This window comes from Micromys minutus, assembly GCF_963924665.1.
Source record: "Micromys minutus genome assembly, chromosome: 13".
Taxonomy (NCBI): domain Eukaryota; kingdom Metazoa; phylum Chordata; class Mammalia; order Rodentia; family Muridae; genus Micromys; species Micromys minutus.
In genome coordinates, this window is record NC_137982.1 from 48,491,639 (window position 1) to 48,509,683 (window position 18,045).

General features: G+C 42.5%; 2 protein-coding genes across 2 annotated transcripts in view; one reads left to right on the top strand and one right to left on the bottom strand.

The window, feature by feature from the left end:
• The window catches only part of PJVK (pejvakin), a gene marked incomplete at both ends in the record, with an annotated part of 9,344 nt that extends 5,819 nt beyond the window's left edge, over nucleotides 1-3,525 (top strand). Inside the window, 3 exons of the mRNA XM_080927428.1 lie at nucleotides 846-963; nucleotides 2,315-2,413; nucleotides 3,233-3,525. Of these exons, the coding sequence (XP_080783554.1) occupies nucleotides 846-963; nucleotides 2,315-2,413; nucleotides 3,233-3,525 (510 nt within the window). The remainder of the gene's footprint in view (nucleotides 1-845; nucleotides 964-2,314; nucleotides 2,414-3,232) is intronic.
• Nucleotides 3,526-6,284: 2,759 nt separating this feature from the next.
• FKBP7 (FKBP prolyl isomerase 7) lies at nucleotides 6,285-16,110 on the bottom strand. The gene is made up of 4 exons (XM_080927241.1): nucleotides 15,821-16,110; nucleotides 14,753-14,904; nucleotides 10,905-11,038; nucleotides 6,285-6,541 (listed from the first exon to the last, which is right to left on the bottom strand). The coding sequence occupies exons 1-4, from the start codon at nucleotides 16,027-16,029 to the stop codon at nucleotides 6,380-6,382; spliced, it is 657 nt and encodes a 218-aa protein (XP_080783367.1). The 5' UTR covers nucleotides 16,030-16,110; the 3' UTR covers nucleotides 6,285-6,379.
• Between the last annotated feature and the right edge of the window lie 1,935 nt (nucleotides 16,111-18,045).

Genomic DNA, 18,045 nt, shown 5'->3' on the forward strand with positions numbered 1-18,045 from the left:
CTCTGTAGAGACTGACCGTAGGCTTCAGTCCTCACATGAGAAAGCTGAAAGGTCCCTAGCTAGACTATTGAGGTAAATATTAAAAAAGCGGAGACCTGTTCCAGTGTGGCACCACACCGCACTAGCCCCAGGTCCACTGTGACCATGGTGGTCTCTCCGCCCCTATTTAGCCTCCCTCTCCCTCTCCGGCTGCCTCTCTGCTGGCCAGGAACTCTATTCACATTCTGCCCCCTGCTCCCCTCTTGCAGTCCCCTGCCGCTGACTCTGCTCACATTCCCAGCAGCCCAGGAAAACCAAAGCTCCAGAAACTTGTAATTTAGCAATGGTTTTATCTCAGATTTTCTCAGTGAGTTTGCAGTCCACAAAACATCCACATAATAAACCCAGAGCCAATTGGTAGGATATAATCTGCCCACCTAGATAAGACAAACTGTCCTATAATAATCTATCCCTTGTAAAATATTCATAACTACCTGTGGCTATGCAGAGCCACACGGAGAAGGATCATCTTCGTCCTCTATCTTGCCCCGCCCTCCCTCTTTCCAAAACTCTGTTCCCACCTCTCCTTTTTTTCTCTTCCAATCACAGGCCTCGTTTTATCTTGTGCCTGCCTTCACCTGCATAAAGACAACAATCTACACTAGACCATGCTTGGGTCTTCATAAGAAAGCTTCATGGAGGCAGGGTAGATCTTGGGTAGGTGGCTGTGGTTTGGTTTGGGTAGGATTATGGAAAGTTTGTTTCTCCAAAAAGGTACCCTGCCCTGCTCTGTAATAATAATGATAAAATAAAAATAATAATAATGAAAAATATTATATATTTTACTATCTGTTTGTTTACTGTAGTTCCATTTTATGGATGAACAGAATCCCAAAGGAAGGGAAAAGGCTATTGTTTTCCCAGCACATACAACTATAGCTTTCAGTGTTTTTGAACTCTTCATCTACCTGGATGGCGCCTTCGGTGAGTAAAAGCTCAAATGGTTATATTCTGAAGAAGAATGTAATAGGAATGAATCTTTCCCCTCTTCCTCCCTCCCTTTCCCCCACCCCCCTCCTTCTTCCTGTCTCCCCTCTCATGTTATAATTATAGAAGCAGGCTGGATACATATGGTGTGGTCAGTCTTACACTAGGGTGAAGCAGCTAGGAAAACTTCACAGCACCTATCCCTGCTCCTCCTTTGTGCTTCTTAGTGAAGGCTCCACACTGCCCTGCCCACAGCTATAGACGGGGAATGAAACAAGGCCCGTTAACAAAATATGCCTTTGCTTTTGTGGGAAGGGTAATAATTGACTTCTAATAGCTTTTCCAAGTGGCAAATAAGAAATCCAAAGGCAGCAAGATATTGATTCCTGTTTAGAAATAAATTCCTAGCTGCACTCTTTCTTAAAAATAATAAAAATCCACTTTAGAGAATACACACACACACACACACACACACACACACATGATCTCAAGTACTTCCTCTACAATTACCACCTTGCACGGTAGGTCAGTGCAGCTCCCTTTAGCTTTCTACTTTTCACAGGACTTTAAAGTTAGTTAATTACCAGCCAGAACAATATCAGATGTAGCCCCCAGAGGATCAGGCAAGAGCATCTCCTAGCTATGGTAATTGACATTTGTAGACCTTCTTGTATTAACTTCTGTTTGTAGTCCTGGGGAAGGGGAATTTGGAAGTCTAGAAGGGACACTGTATTCTAAGTAAACCCCTTCCCCCACCAACCCTGGAACCGCTGGGTTTTGCAGTTCCATTGACTGTAGGCAGGAGTATAAAATGGCTTTTGTCAAAACCTGATCTTGTCCATGAGCACTTTTTTTTTTTTGTTGTTGTTGTTGTTGTTTGTTTTTTTTTTGGCCTTCCACTTCCAGGAAGTTATACTGTAGGAACACTGAGACTCAGCACAGTGATCAGGGGTCAGGTTAGCACAATATTGAAAACATCCTGAGAGGACCCATGAGTACAACAGAGGGGAACCAAACCGTGATGAGCGGGTACCTCTGGGCACACAATGATCTTTAAGAGATGTTTTAAAGAACGGTGCATGCTACGGGACTGTTTCTGCAAACATGCATAAGCCTGAACACCAGGGCTCCTAAGCATACACAAGGCCTGTACCAGTACCAGGGTGGGTAGAGACATGTCACTGTATAGTTTTAATCTCTGGATTTTGCACTTGCAAATATATCCTCCTCAAATGCATAGTTTAGCGTTATTAAGAAAAGCCTTTGGATTGCATGCTTGAGAATCCATATCTCCTATGAAATAATAAAATGTAGTTAAGTGATAATAACATCTCAAATTTGTTCGTAGACATTTGCGTCACATCAGTGTCAAAAGGAGGATTTGAAAGGGAAGAAACGACAACTGTTGCCATGTTCTACAGACTGAGAAACATACTCTTTGAAAGAAGTATGTTTTTAAATTTCATGATGCCTTGGTTTTTAATAGCTGAGAAGTATTCCACTGTGGAAATGTACCACATTTTCCTTATCCATTCTCCATCCAGGTTGTTTCCAGTTTCTGGCCATTATGAATAGAGCTGCTATGAACACAGTTGAGCAAGCGTCCCTATGATTTGGTCAGGCATCTTTTGGGTATCTGCTTAGGGAGTTGTGCAGCTGAGTCCTGGGTAGAACTATTTCCAAGTTTCCAAGACACCGCTAAATTGATTCCCTGAGTGGTTGTACAAGTTTACACTCCCACTCTCCCGAACTCCACATCCTTGGCCATCAGGTTCAGCCCCTTGAGATTTTTATCTTAGCCATTCCGATGGGTGTACAATGGAATCTCAAAGTCATTTCTACCTGGACTGCCTGGTTGGCTCTCAGTGGGGGAGGATGTACTTAGTCCTGCCGGGACTAGATAGCCCAGAGCGGGGTGGTACCCAAGGCGGGGGGGCTTCCCCTCCTCCGAGAAGATGAGGGAGTAATGGGGGAGGTTTGTGTAATGGTAGGAGGGAGGGCTGTGATTGGGATGTAAAATAAAAAATAATAAAACCTTGAAATGGAGGGGGTAGAGAGAGGGGGGAGGTAGAAAGTCTACTGAAGGGCATTTAGGAACACATTCTTCCTGTACCGGCATGTGTAGCGACCTACACAGAAACCGTCTGTTAACATGTTTAAAGCCCATTTGTTTCCTGGTGGATGGTTTGGACCGACACCTTTGTAAGCAGTTTGGGGCTGCAGAGGTAGCTGGACTTCTGACATATTTCTGCTTTCTGTTTTACAGATAGGAGAGTGATGGATGCCATTTCCCGTTCCCAGCTTTACCTGGATGATCTCTTTTCTGACTTCTATGACAAACCTCTCAGCATGACAGACATTTCCCTCAAGGAGGGGACCCACATCCGAGTGAACTTACTAAACCACAACATTCCTAAGGGACCCTGTATACTCTGCGGGATGGGGAACTTGAAAAGGGAGACCGTTTACGGCTGCTTTCAGTGTTCTGTGGATGGAGTGAAGTATGTGAGGCTCCATGCGGTTCCTTGCTTTGATATCTGGCACAAGAGAATGAAATAAAGGATAAGGAACATGCTTTGTTGGCGTTTATGTGTTCCTAGGCCACAAGCCTTCCTTACATTCTTTAGCTTTGCTTGTTTTTTTGTTTGTTTTTCTTTTGTTTTGAGCAAGAGACAAGGTTCACATGAGTCCAGGGGTTCTGGGCTGCACTATACCAATCTGTCCATGTGGTGACCTCCCAGTACCAAGTTCAGGTGGGGGGGGGGGGACGGGGAGGGAGAGCAGGAAGCCATTTAGGTAACATTTTCCACCCACGAGGTGATGTATCTTCCTCATGGATTTTATAAGCTATAACACTGCTTATACAAAACAAAGCTTAATTACAGAATTCAAAGACAAGCACTCCTTTACAAATCTGTCCATTTCTTCATGACCACTTGGGAATCATTGCATTGTTTTAAGTGGCTTTTGATATAATTCATAATTTTACTAACTACAAATTTTGTATTTAGTCACTTTTTAGTTCAACAGTTAACGATGACAAATAGGCACCAAGCGGTGACTTTAGTGCCCTAGGTTTGATACAAGGAGGAAAAAATGTGTTAATAATTTAATATATCCCTAAATGTTTAATTGTGGTATCAGATTAAAAAACCTCGAGCTCAGCACGGAGTTGGGGCTCTGTGCACCGCTAACAGTGTAAGGGGAGGTGGTAATCCGTCTGGTAATTTTGCTTTGTAAAATGGGTGCTGTCATTTTAAAGTTAAGGGACTCAGGCCAGGGCTATGTCTTTGGAAATGTTTAATGGATTTATTATATTTTGTTATCAATCTTTTTTGGTCTGGGGAAATAGGACCTTGCTATGTTAACAAAGCTGTTCTCAAGATCCTGGGCTCAAGGGACTCGCCTATCTGAACCCCAGGTCTAGGTGTGTTATGGATACACACCACTATGTGTTTTTCAAATTTTTTTTTAGATTTATTTATATATGAGTACACTGCAGCTGTCTTCAGACTCACCAGAAGAGGGCATTATAGATGGTTGTGAGCTACCATGTTGGTACTAGAAATTGAACTCAGAACCTCTGGATGAGCAGTCAGTGCTCTTAACCACTGAGTCATCTCTCCAGCCCTTCAAATATGCTTTTATCTGCTCTCTAAGACATCTGAGGTTTTCACATATCATCAACGAATTTATCTTTTATTGAAATAATTGTGAAAATACCTTAAAGTTCCAGTTTCAAAATGAATTAACAGTACTGGGAGTTCGATTCAGGCCAAGGCATCAGGCAATCGTGTAGATACAGAACACAGCACTCAGCATGCATGTAGAATGGGTGCTGACTTATATTTGAATTATTTAAAAGATAAGTTTTCAGGCATAGGTATTCATTTACTGTTATATGTCCTTTTTTCTTCCTTTTCTTTTAAATATAGTCTCAGGCTGGTCTTGAACACCCTATAGTTCAGGGATCCCTCACTGTCCTGCATCTCCCTCTGAGTTTGGGGTTACAGGTGTGTGTCAACACTCCCAGGATGTATGTGTATGATGCTGGGATTGAATAAGGGGTTTTGAGCATATTAGGTGAGCGTCATAACTGAGCGGCTGCATCTCTGGCTGATGCATACTTATCTCTTAAGAACAAGTTTAGAAGTACTTTGCACAGGCTGGGTAAAGTAGTACATGCCTGAAAACCTAGCAGGCAAGAAGCTGAGGCAGAGTTTGACATCAGGCTGGGCTGCATAATGAGTTCCAGGTGAGCTCTGTCTGGATTGCAAAGCCCGGTCATAAAAACAAGTACCTTGTAAGAGCAATGATGGATTAGAAAGGAGGCTCACACACTGGCCTTTACACTCCATGCCCAGTGTTTGGGGAATAGCTGGCACAAGACTCAGTGCCTGAGAAAGTGTTAGGAAGTTAAGAAAAGACAGGAAAGGTGTTTAATTCTGTCTGCATATGGCAATGCACGCCTTTAACTCCAGCACTTGAGAGACAGAGGCAGGCAGATCTATGAGTTTGAGGTCAGTCTGGTTTACAGAGCAAGTTCCGGGACAGCCTGGGCTAAATAAGTAACTAAATAAATGTTGTTACTCTCATGTTGGGTAGCTCACAATGGCCTGTAACTCCAGGAAGTCACATCCTCTGGTCTCCATAGACACCTTTATTCATGTATGTATGTATGTGTGCGCATGCATGTGTGTCACACACATAATAAATATTTTTTAAAAAGTTATAGACAGTAGACAAGAAGGAAGACAGAAGAGGAATAATACATTTATAATGATATTTGAAGACATAGTCTGGTTAGTTGGTGAGCTTTGGTGGCCAAACACCCAAGGTCAGAAGCTTGCACCAAAAGAGTATACAGCATCGCAATTCTTCATGAGTCAGGTATGCACAACTGACGTTTTCTGCATGAACTCCAAAGGAAGAGTCTATGCTGATATTTTTCATATCCAACTGTCTATAACACCATAAAGTACATAAAGAGAAGAGACATCAATTCTTGGTCTCTGGTATTTTTAGATGAGAGCATCACCATAAGGGCTACAATATTGGATCTTTACATACTTACACTTGTTGCTAACATTAGGGTTGGAAAGCACCCATTCTGCATTTTAATGTGTGCACGCCTCTATCTCCAGAAGGAGGGCTGCCAGCCACTGGGATCTAACCCATTCCCTGGTGCTGCCATCTATGGTCACAGAGGAAAACAACAGGAAACGTAACCACACCTACCCAAGAGTCAGATTTGCCAAACAGCTTCACATCATTACACCAAAATTATGTTTATTGAAAGAAACAGATATCTTCTCATCGGGGAAAACAGGTATAACTACAAAAAAGAGAACAGTGATTTTTTTTTTAAAGAGCAAAGTATGTGATTTACTAACAAATAGAGAAGTAAATCTATTTATAGCTCGTCATGTTGGTGCACATTGTATTCCTTGGGAGAAATGAAGCCGTCTCCATTGTGGTCATTTTTCTTAAAGATATCTTCCAAAACTGCCTTCTGATATGACTTGTCACGGGGCTTTGCATCTTTTTCAAAGTCCTTCTGTAAGTAAAGCTCTATCTAGAGGTCAGAATACAACATCATTAATTAAAAAAAGCACCCCAAAGGTCTAGTCACACTAAGAAATGATAACAGTAATGAATACGTATAGTAAATGATACAAACCTTTTTCAATAATTGATCTAATTGTTTATGGGGGAGGAGCACTCAAGGGACATGGTACACATATGGAGATCAGAGGACAACTTGTGGGAAATGGTTCTCTATTTCTGCCATGTGGAGGTACGGGGGACTCAGCTCAGGTCACCAGACTTGGAGCAAGAGCTATATTCATGGAGAAATCTCGCCAGCCCATAACCATTTAAAAAGGTATTTCAAGGTTTAGAAATACCTTAGAAACAGGGTCTCTCTACATAGGCTTGGCTGTCCTGGAACTCACTAGATAGCCCTGGCCATCCTGGAACTCATGTAGACCAGGCTGGCCTCAAACTCACAGAGATCTGCCTGCTTCTGTCTCCCACTTGCTGGCATCAAAGGCATGTGCCAACAAGTCTGGCCTGGGCCCTTTTGTTTTGTTTTGTTTTTAATTTTTGAAGAGAAATAGGTGTTCAAGTTAGCTGTCCTTGGGTTATAGACTGTTGGTACTAGCCACATTTAATTTTCCTGAAACCAAATACCTTCTAATAATTCACACTGTTCACATTAGAAAAGAAAAACATTCATATTGAGTTCTATTATTTAATAAAATCTCTTTAGCATCTCTGTCTCTGGAACTGATGAATTTACTGCATAATCAAGTCAACTAAGGTCTTGAGATGCTTTGAAGTACATTTGCATCTGTAGCACATAAAACTTCTCTAATCAATAAATTACGGTAATATTTCTCTGCATTTGAAATGGGGCTACAGCAAACTTGAGCCATTTTCTTGTAAATATAAGTCACACAGCAGATTTTGGAGATAATAACTAAAAGTATATGTCATTGATAATTTTTACATAGGGCTCATGTCGAAATGGCACTATTTCATCTATATAATGAGCTAAGCTAAGTCACAAAATATTATGTTTTTATGCCCTATTTCCTTGTCTTGAGATGATACCGTCTCTTGCTGTGTTGCGAGAGTTGGTCTCAACTCATAGGCTCAATCAATCCTTCCGTTCCAACTTCCTCAGAGCTGGGACTATTGGTAATACACTATGGCTAATGTTCTTTTTACTTTTTAATATGTGTACACCACATAATTTAAAGTTGAAGTTATCTATATAACTCACCTATCCAATGTTTCTCCATAGAAAAATGATGATTTACACTAAAGAAAGCATAGCATACTGACTTGGAGATAATTTTTTTTAAAGATTTATTTATTTACTATATGTAAGTACCCTGTAGCTGTCTTTGGACACACAAGAAGATGTTGGGGGAATTTGCCTTATCTAGGTGGGCAGTTTATATCTTTGTCAACTGGTTGTAAGCTTATTGTGTGGCTGGATTGTGGATTGAGAATTTAACATATAAATCTGATTAATAAATTATTGATTGTTGAGTCATGATTTTATCAGGCTGTGGGGAATGTGAGCAAAGTTCCCGGTGGGCAGAGAGACAGCTGGAAAAAGGAGGCTTGCAGACCACGTGGCAGAGAAGCAGCCAGCTCAGATTCACGCAGAGTGAGAACTCGCTGGAACTGGTAGCCACAGATCTTTTTTTTTTTTTTTTTTTTTTTTTTTTTTTTTTTTTTTTTTTTTTTTTAACAGCAATAAGAAGATGGTTGTGAGCCACTATGTGGTTTGCTGGGATTTGAACTCAGGACCTCTGGAAGAGCAGCAGTCAATGCTCTTAACCACTGAGCCATCTCTCCAGCCCATCTGGAGATAATTTTAATGTGGCATTTTAATGGCAAGAGACATTTTGAAAGGTGGAGTTGGACAGTTAACAATTTTACTAATACATAGCCCATGCTAAGTCAGTTCATCCCAAAGAACTTTAGAGTGGTCAGTGGACCTTGAGTCAGCTTCTCAGAGGTGACTGATCCTGTATAAAGGGAGATACATGGTTTCCCCTTGTCTGTCTATGTAGGTATAAAGCCTTTCAAGCAGCCTCAAACATTCTAGATTTCTTAAACAATAAAGATGATGTTCAATATCTATTCTTTGTCCACATGGTGTAGTAGACATCCAAAAAGGTGGTGGACAAGAATATAACTTTAATTTTTAAAAAAAGATTTAGTTCATTATACATATATATTATATATATAATATACATATGTATATATACACACACATATATAATTATATACATATGTGTGTATATACTATATATGTGTATATATGTGTATATATATACATATATATGTGTGTGTTTATACATATATATGTGTATACACATATGTGTGTGTATATATATACATATATGTGTATGTATATATATGTGTGTGTATATATATATATATACATATATACATATATATATAAATAAAATGTATGTATATATTAGTGCTATGCATTCCGAAGAAGGTGATGAGGAGTCAACTGAGAAGAAACACTGAAAACAGTTTCCCCTTTAAGGGTCTTTAAGACCTGCTGTTCTGGGTCATCTTGGACACATCTGGGACAGGGAAATATTTTTGAGGAATTGCCTCTGTCAGACTGGCTTGTAGCAAGTCCGTGGAGGCATTTTCTTAATTAATGATTGACTGTGGGCAGAGTGTTACCCTTGGGCAGTGCTCCTGGGCTGTGTGAGACAGCAGGCAGAGCAAGGCGTGGGGAAGAAGCCAGTGAGCAAAGTCCCACCGTCGTCTCTGCTTCAGTTCCTGCCTTGAGCTTCCTGCCCTGGCTGCCCTCAATGGACAGGCAGGATATGTAAGCCAGAGAAGGTCCTTATCCCCAAGTTGTTTTGGTTTTATTCTTTATTGCAGCAGTAGGGAGCATAGTAAGACACCTGGCAGACGTGTCTCTCTCCCCGCTGGCCGACTGGGGAGCCTCAAGGAAGTTCTGCTCCTCAGCACTAAGTTCCTGGAGGAGGGGCTGGAGTTGAGTGGGAAGAAGGTTGTAGGGGAAATAAAGAGGTAGGCGACTTAGGGGCCCAGTGCTTGTGTAGCGGGCATGAAGTTCTAGGTCCAATCCCCAGGCAAAATAATAAAGAAAAAGACTTGTTAGGGATTGGTGCCTTATTCCTGTAATTCCAGTACTTGGGAGAAACAGGAGGATTTCTACAAGTTCAAGACCAACCTATACAACATCATGAGTTCCAGGGTAGTTTGGGGCTAGGGTGAGACCTTATCTCAACCCCACAGTCCTGCAATAGAAAAGGGACTGATGTTATAGTTGGAATCAAGGGCCCACCTGCCTTTTAATTGCCCACTTAGGTGGTAGTTATACATTGTTAACTACCTCTAAACACAGGAGCGGCTGAGTTGAGCGTAGGCTGTGGAAATAGCTGAGGCATTGGGCTTCTCAGAAACATTCAAGATGGTGATTCTCAGAAAGGTATGGAGTGGCCAAGGCTCAGAGCCAGAGCAAGACAGCCTGGGGAGTGACCCTGGTTTTGAAACTGCAGCTATGTGACTCAACACTCCTGTGTAGCTTTCTCCCCATCTACAAGGCGGCAATGATGAGAGGGGCGTCTGTCCTGTGACCTGTCCTGGAGATTAGACAGGTTCATGTTTACGTGCTTAAAATGGTATCTGGGACTACGAGAGTATGAAGAATGTATATCATCATTGAAAATTATATTAGTTCATCCGTAGGAGATGGAGATGAACTCGTAGCTCATGGTTGCCGACTTCTTAGCGCATCCAGTTCAGATCTTCGATACCTTCTAATCTTGTTTATGTCACAGTCCAGAGGTGACACAGAACTATTTGTCTTGTGACATGCGTATACAGTGCTGTTGGAAAGAGGTCTGACCCCTCTAGTGCTCATGCTCGAAGAGCCACGGGTAGCTTAGGATTTTTCTTATTTGACTGGGTGATTGACTCACTGACCTGCGGGTACTGGTAACTGAACCCAGGGCCTCACGGATAGGCAGGCAAGCACTCTGTCACCAAGCCATAGCCCCAGATCCTTTGGCACCTTCTAAGACAGTGTTAATAAGTTGACTTCGAACTCTCTGTAGCCCAGGCTGCCCTTCAAGGTGCTATCTTCTACTTCAGGTTTGGGAGTAACTGAAGCTACAGGCCTGCATCATAAAGTAACATTATGACTTTAATGACCTTCCTGTATACAGAGAAATGGAAAAGGACTTTTTCCCCCCTCTGATTTTAGAGTTTCCAGCAAACAGCTCTATGAAAGCCATCAGATCCAATACTTGAAAAGAACGAAAAAGTATCTCAACACAAATCCCAGTACTAGTGAAATGTAAGAAATGTCTTCAACACAATTTGAGTTACAATGAAAGATCAAACAGCACACAGGAAGTTTGAGTTACCTCGGCTTTGGAGAGTTGCCTGTCATTGTCCACGTCTATTTGCTTGAATGTTTCAATGCTCCGTGGTCCTTTGGTCACAGCATAAAGTTCAATCTCGAACATCAGGGTTGCGTTGGGTGGAATCTTGCCTTCAGCTAAGGGTTTAAGTTTTAACAGTTTGACTTGTATAACAGTAGTTTCCATGTACCCACTCTGTGGCCGCTTTAGTATTGGTTATAGACCTTAGAAGATCTGCTTTCAAAACTAAAACTTTGTGACATCAAAAAAAAAAAAAAACTAGGGCAAGTAAATGTATCCCCGTTCTGTCCACATTTTATAAAAACATTTTGGAACTTTATTCCTCTAGTGTATTTTAAATCAAGTCAGTTCAAAGACAAGAGTAAGTTTCCAGATTAAGTTAAAATAAACCAAGATTTTCTCTCTGCCTTCCCTCTCTCTTGCAAACCCCTCTCTGACCCCTCTTTCTGCCCTCATGGCTCCTCTCTGTTCCCTGTCTGTCTGTCTGACTGTCTGTCTGTCTGTCTGTCTACATGTTCACGTGTCTGTCTCTATCCCATCCCCAGGTCCTCACTCCTCTCCCCTCCCTCAATAAACCTCTTCTGCCCCCCAAACCCCAAGATTTTATTAGTATATCTAAATTATCATGAAGCAGAGATAGGGTATAGAGAAGAAATGTGTGAGCAGACAAATTCCAAAGTTGGGCTGGAGTGAACTCAGTGGCAAGCCTGGTGACCTGAGTTCACATCCTGGGACCCACATGGTGGGAGAAGAAAACTGACTCCCACAAATTGTCCCCTGATTTTTACATACCTGCTAAGGCACATGTTTCCCCCACACAAATAAATGTAATTAAGAAGAAAATGAGGGCTGGAGAGATGGGTCAACGGTTAAGAGCACTGACTGCTCTTCCAGAGGTCCTGAGTTCAAATCCAAGCAACCACCTTCTTCTGGTGTGTCTGAAGATGGCTATAGTGTACTGATATAAGTAAGATAAATAAATAAATCTAAAAAGAAGAGGCAGAAGAAGAAGAAGAAGAAGAAGGATTTTAATAAGGTTCATCTGTTAGCTGATGCCACTGGTGGATTTAGTATGACTTTAGACAGGGACTTTTTCAGATGAATAGTCCATGCTGTTACCAAGAGGCAGAGATCAGCTGAGTATGTTTCCAGGGCTTTATGGCCACGTGATTTAGGCCAGGCACACAGGTATCTGCCAAATGACTAACACTCTTTGAAAGTAGCTAAGTTTGTCCATCGAAAGAAACACCAATTTCCTTAATACAATTCTTGCTAAAATACTTCCATAGCCCATAAAGGAAAGGGTAGAAATTACAGCTCCAAGCAGTGCATTGTACTTTTCAAAATCAAAACACAGAAAAGTCTACCCACCATCATGTGCCTGTTAAAGTCCTGATCTAAAGTCCTACAAATTACCCAGCTTTGAAGGACAAAAAAATAACCTTGACCATAACTAAGACACACTCAAAGCCCAAATTCCTTTTGTCATTTTGGTGCTGGTAGTGGAAGCAGGGTCTGGTGGCGAGTGAGCTCCTCTCCCATTGAGCTACTCTGAAGCCTAAATTCAACTTCCCAAGGGGAAAAACACAAGACCGCAATGCACAGGAAATTCCCGAGCAATTCTATTAAAAATGCAGAAAATGTTCTAATTAGTTTTTTCCTACACAATAAAAAAAATGATTGAAGCTTAGCGAGGAGATAGATAGGCATTATGTTGGAATCATCTACAAATATAGAGGTAGACTGGAGAGGCGGGGTTAATATAAAGAGTATATACATACCACAGAGATGGTTAATCAAAGCACTAGAAAGCCACGTGCACTTTAAGGCATGCAGGGGTGTTCTGGGACATGAGCCAGGGACATTTCACCAGAGAAAAGCTTCTTCAAGCATCACCTAAAATGAAGTTATAACTAATGTTATATTCCAATAACAACTTACATTAAGCTCCTAGACCTGTAAAGAACCACTCAACATGCTGGCATTCCTGCCCTTACCTCTAGCTGAGGAGCTTGTGACAGCTCGTAGGAGGGAGAGTCAGTTTTAAGGCTTTGGTCCCTGGAAGCTTGACTGTGCTCCAGTGGATGGCTCCACACCCAGGAGTGTGTGGACAACACAAATTGACTAGATAGGTGATGTGTATGATGTGTCTGTGTGTGTGTGAGATGTGTGTGTGATGTGTGTAGAACCATTATATCATGTGTGTGTATATAGGACCCTGATATTGTGTCTCTCACACACAAATATATACATTTCAGACATAAACAGAAACATCAGACACATCACACACACACATTACACACACACACACATTACACACACACATCACACATATATACACAGGATATCTTTGTCCTACACACACACACACATACACAGAATATCAGGATCCTATACACACACACACACACACAGACAGACACACAGGATATCTGGGTCCTATACACACACATACAGGATATCAGGGTCTTATATACCACACACACACACACACACACACACACACACACACACACACACATATGCGCACACACACAGACAGGATATCAGGGTCTTATACACATGCACACACACAGGATATCAGGGTCTTATACACATGCACACACACACACAGGATATACAAATAATGATGTCAATGCTAGATTAACGTCAGGCCTTTGCCTATGCTGATTTCCTCCCAGTGCTAGGAGCTGTCTTGATGGGAGCCAGTAATTGGCAGAATCATTGAACAGGAAGCTGTGGATATCTGGAGCCATCTCTCTTACCTCGTCACATCCAGGCTTCCCTCAATCTGATGTAGGGCAGTGGCCTTCTCTTGCTAAAAAGCATAGGCAAGGGGGATGACCTCTTAAAGACTCAGCCAATACCTTCAAGGGTGGCTTACCTCTCCAAGATACAGGGACAAAGCTAAGACCACACCTTAGGAACCTGACTGTACTTACACATCAGCTATTTCAATTAGGTGGAGTTGGCAAGAGCTTTCCAGAAGGTGAGCAGGCAAATGTTCTCCATGCGGCAACAGGAAGGTGCGCATCCCTGCAGGGTGCCCACTCTCTCCCATAAAATCTCTTTTTTTTTTCAGATTTGCTTTTGTGAAGATTAGTATGCATGCAAGTGGCAAACAATAAAAAGTGAAGCGATTCAACATTTCGGAGTGAGAGAAAAAACATCTTCTTCTTGACCCTCGGGCTTACTTCCCTGACAGTGTCACCGGATGACTACATACCTTCCTCCACTAGTCTGTGGAGACAGGCTATGGGAAGCTCCCCCTTCATGATGCCAACTCTGCAGACTAGGAGCAGCGTCTGCGTCTTTCCCCATGTTATCTGAGTGTAGAGTGCAGTCTTTACTGTGCACTTTATCCAGAACTCTTGATCACTGGAACACTGCCATTCAGCGTCTCTCCATTAGCCCTGCTCCTTCAGCCCCTGGCGTTCACCCTCTGCTTTTGTGGCTGTCAGCTTGACGACTATAGATACTTTATATAATTGCAATCCTACAGTATTGATATTTTTGGAATTTTTCACTTAGTGTAATACTCTTTAGGGTTCATTTACACTGCAGCATGAGTCAGAATTTCATTCTTTTTAAAGTCTACCTAATATTCCACTGAGTTCATATACCCATTGTTTTAATCATTCTCCCATCTCTGGACTCTCGGGTTTCTTCCACCTTTTGCCTCCTGTGGACCGTGCTGCTACTGTGAACACGGATGTACAAATGCCTCTCTGAGACTTACTTCCAATTTAAAGAATATAAAAACTTGTTTTAAAATTTATAAATGACTTATTTTAAAAAAATCCCACTAAAAGATATATTAAAAATCTTACCATAGCCTTCTTTTCCATATGCAAACGAGGGAGGTATAATCACCTTTCTCTTTTCTCCAGGGCACATGTTCATCATAGCGATGTCCAGCCCCTTTATGACATGTCCGACACCAAGGACAAACCACTTGGGGTGGCCTTCGTCTTGTGTCCGGCTATAAGAAACCATACTTAGTACGTAAGTAAGCTGATCTCGTAAAGGAAACTTTTACATACAGCAAGGCATTTTGTTACTTGAAACTGGAATCTCTATTCCCACATTGCATTCTTCAGAACTTTATCCTCTGTCTTCTGTGAAGTATTTGGCTCAAAAGTCCCAATAAATTGGCAGAATGTATCACACCTGAAGTCATTCTGATTTCTGATTTTTGTCATTCTTACAAAAACTACCCAAAGGTTCACTTTTTAAAATGGGTCTCCTGCCTCCAACTAGCTGTGTGGCTTGGACAAAAGGACTTATTTAACTTCTCTGGGTTTGTTCCCCAAACCAGAGGGGCAGGCTGAGCCCCAAATTTTAAGAACTGAAAAATAGCATCCTGTCAAATTTTTCTTCTACATAGGAAGGATAAGTTTTTTTTTTTTCTGAGTTGGAAAGAATTGCTAAATTGGAAAGGCCTGTTTTTTGGAGGGTACAGAGCAGCTAAAGAGAGCAGGATTCAGTCAGACCCGAGAGATAGAGAATAGATCCGATAACCGGGGTCTCTATTAGAAAATGACCCACGGAGTCTAGAATAAAACGCGGTAGCTTTTAGGCACTCGGTTTGGAATCAGGCTTCAGAACCAGGTAAGGAGGAAGTGTGAATATCTTTTCAAGCAGCCTCTAGATTTAGTTGTCCGGGTCCCAAGGACAGTGGTGCTGATGTAGTGGATCTGAAGTCAATTTACTGCGCTAACATTTTAAATACTTTAAAACGTTTTTTTTAAGGAACTGTCTTCTAATCTAAATCGGCATCATGGCTTAATTTACTGTTAAAAACCCTTAAAACAAAACCATCAGGTAGGGTCTGGCTGCTGCTGCTGGTGGTGGTGGTGGTCAAGAGCTGGTCTTGAACTGCACAGAGCATCTCCTACCTGCAGTAGAATTTGGAGCCATCTTTAGCCAAGTAGCCATCGTAATGAGCATTTAGCAGGTCTCCTTTTCTGCTTGTTTTGGAGCAGTTTTCTGGGCGATGCAAAACTTCTATTTTCACTTCCTCTGTGCTTCCTTCTTTTGTTTGTCCCTGCGCACCGGAACAACCCCACAGGCTAAGGAAAACTGCTAGTCTGAATAGGAGATTCATGTTTCCCAGAGCAGCACTCGCAGGCCCAGAGTAAGCCTCAGTGTGTCGGTCAGCAGGCTGGTCGGACTGAATTCGGACGCGTGGCAGTCATTGTCCTGGTCCTACGTCACAAAGATCCAAGGCGGGGCTGCTCGAGGCCCCGCCCACCGTCGCACCAGCAAATCGCCACCGGTTGGTGTTCTGGGCGCTGGGTGCCCCCCGTTGGCTGTACCTGGGCAAGAATAGAGCGGACACCCTGTCTCTTCTCGCCAAGCCTGCAGGCTTCTTCTGCCCGCAGTCGTCAGACTTGCGTTTCCTGAAATAAAACCAGGCATTTAGGAGATGCTGCAAAATTCTATGGCCTGCACTTGATGCCCTGGTACTGCCTCCCCAACACGGGGCCTCTGCCAACGGATTGCCTGAATGGCTTCGTTTAAAATTTTTAAATGATACATTGAACCGTTTGGCCATAGAAAAAGAACACACAGCTGTGAAGGTCCCTAATACCTTTTTAAAAAAACAATATTTAAAAAGTTGGGCCAAGAAACTGATATAAAATGCAAACAGGCCACGGTGGGATGCTCTAGTCGTAATATGGCTTTTTTTTTTTTTTTTTTTTCTAGGCACAGAAGGCTTCTAAGGCCCCCAGGGACTTGACAGGCACTATGGATGCAGACATTCTTGGAAGGATAGGTTCTTGACAAGATAGGTTTGCTGCTCTTCTCTGAATTTTCCGGGGAAGTCCTTGAAGGCTCTTTTTAGGGGAGATGCGGATGGGGTGCTGCATAAAAAGGACTCCGGGCCGTCTCTGTCATACAACCAGGCGGCCCTGAGGGCGCACAGTGGAGTGTCTACTGTCTGCAGCACATGCCTGGCATTGCAGAAGCTAGCTTGTATTTCTGTCCCCCTCCTCTTGGGGTCGCCCTTAGGTGAAGGCCTTTAGCAGAGAAAAGTTTCCCCTCCCGCCCCCATGTGAATTTATTCACCTCAGGCAGGAAGTCTGACTATTGAACATTTTGTTCCAGTCTCACGGCTGGCTAATACACACCAGAGACTAGTCTTGATACATCTCCTCCTTTTAGCATGAAAACCTTTCAAACATCACAAAACTTGAATTTCACAATAAATGCCAGATGCCCGCCGTAGCGGAACTATCTTTAATGAACTAGATGTGATTTGTTGAATATTCATCTAGTCAACTCTCTATACAGCCAGACTTCTTGGAAGGACAAGTCAGGAATTTCACTTCCTCAATACCGAGTCTGTGTATGCAGATTGTTTGAAATTTTCAAAACTTTCTAAATCTAAAAAGTTGTCAAGTGTGTAAAGGCTCTCTCCCAAGTGAGATTAAAAATATAAATTGTTTAAAAACAAAACAAAAATAGAATGCACGGTTCCTCCTTAACCTTCTCTCCCTCGCTGTCTCTCTGTCTCTGTCTCTGTCTCTCTCTCTCTCTCTCTGTGTGTGTGTGTGTGTGTGTGTGTGTGTGTGTGTGTGTGAGAGAGAGAGAGAGAGAGAGAGACAGAGAGACAGAGAGACAGACAGACCGGGTTTCGCAATGCCTGGAATTCACTGTGTAGACCAGGCTGGCTAGGAAATAACAGAACTCACACAGATCTGCCGACCTCGGCTTTCCGAATGCTGGAATTAAAGGCGTACATCATGATGTATGACATTAAAAAACATTAAAAGAAATTGTGTGTGTGTGGGGGGAAGGGATGCGAATGTGGGTCCCCGGACATTACTCCTAGTCAAGCATCCGGAGGTAAGCGCTTTACTTGGGAAGTCACCTCGCCAACCCCAGCTCCCTAAGACCTTGTTGGAGGACCAACCCGGGCTGCATACTACTTTAGTGTCCCTTTCTTAAGAGAAGGATGTAGCCCAGGCTGGCCTTTTGTCCTTCCTGCCTCAGCCTCTAGAGTGCTGGGACTACAGGGCCTCGCCAGGGTTCCAGCTTTTCCTAGGAGGGAACTTCCTACTTTCCCCGGAGTGTGAGCATTCGGAAGCGCCAAGAACAGGACAACCCCCGATTTTTC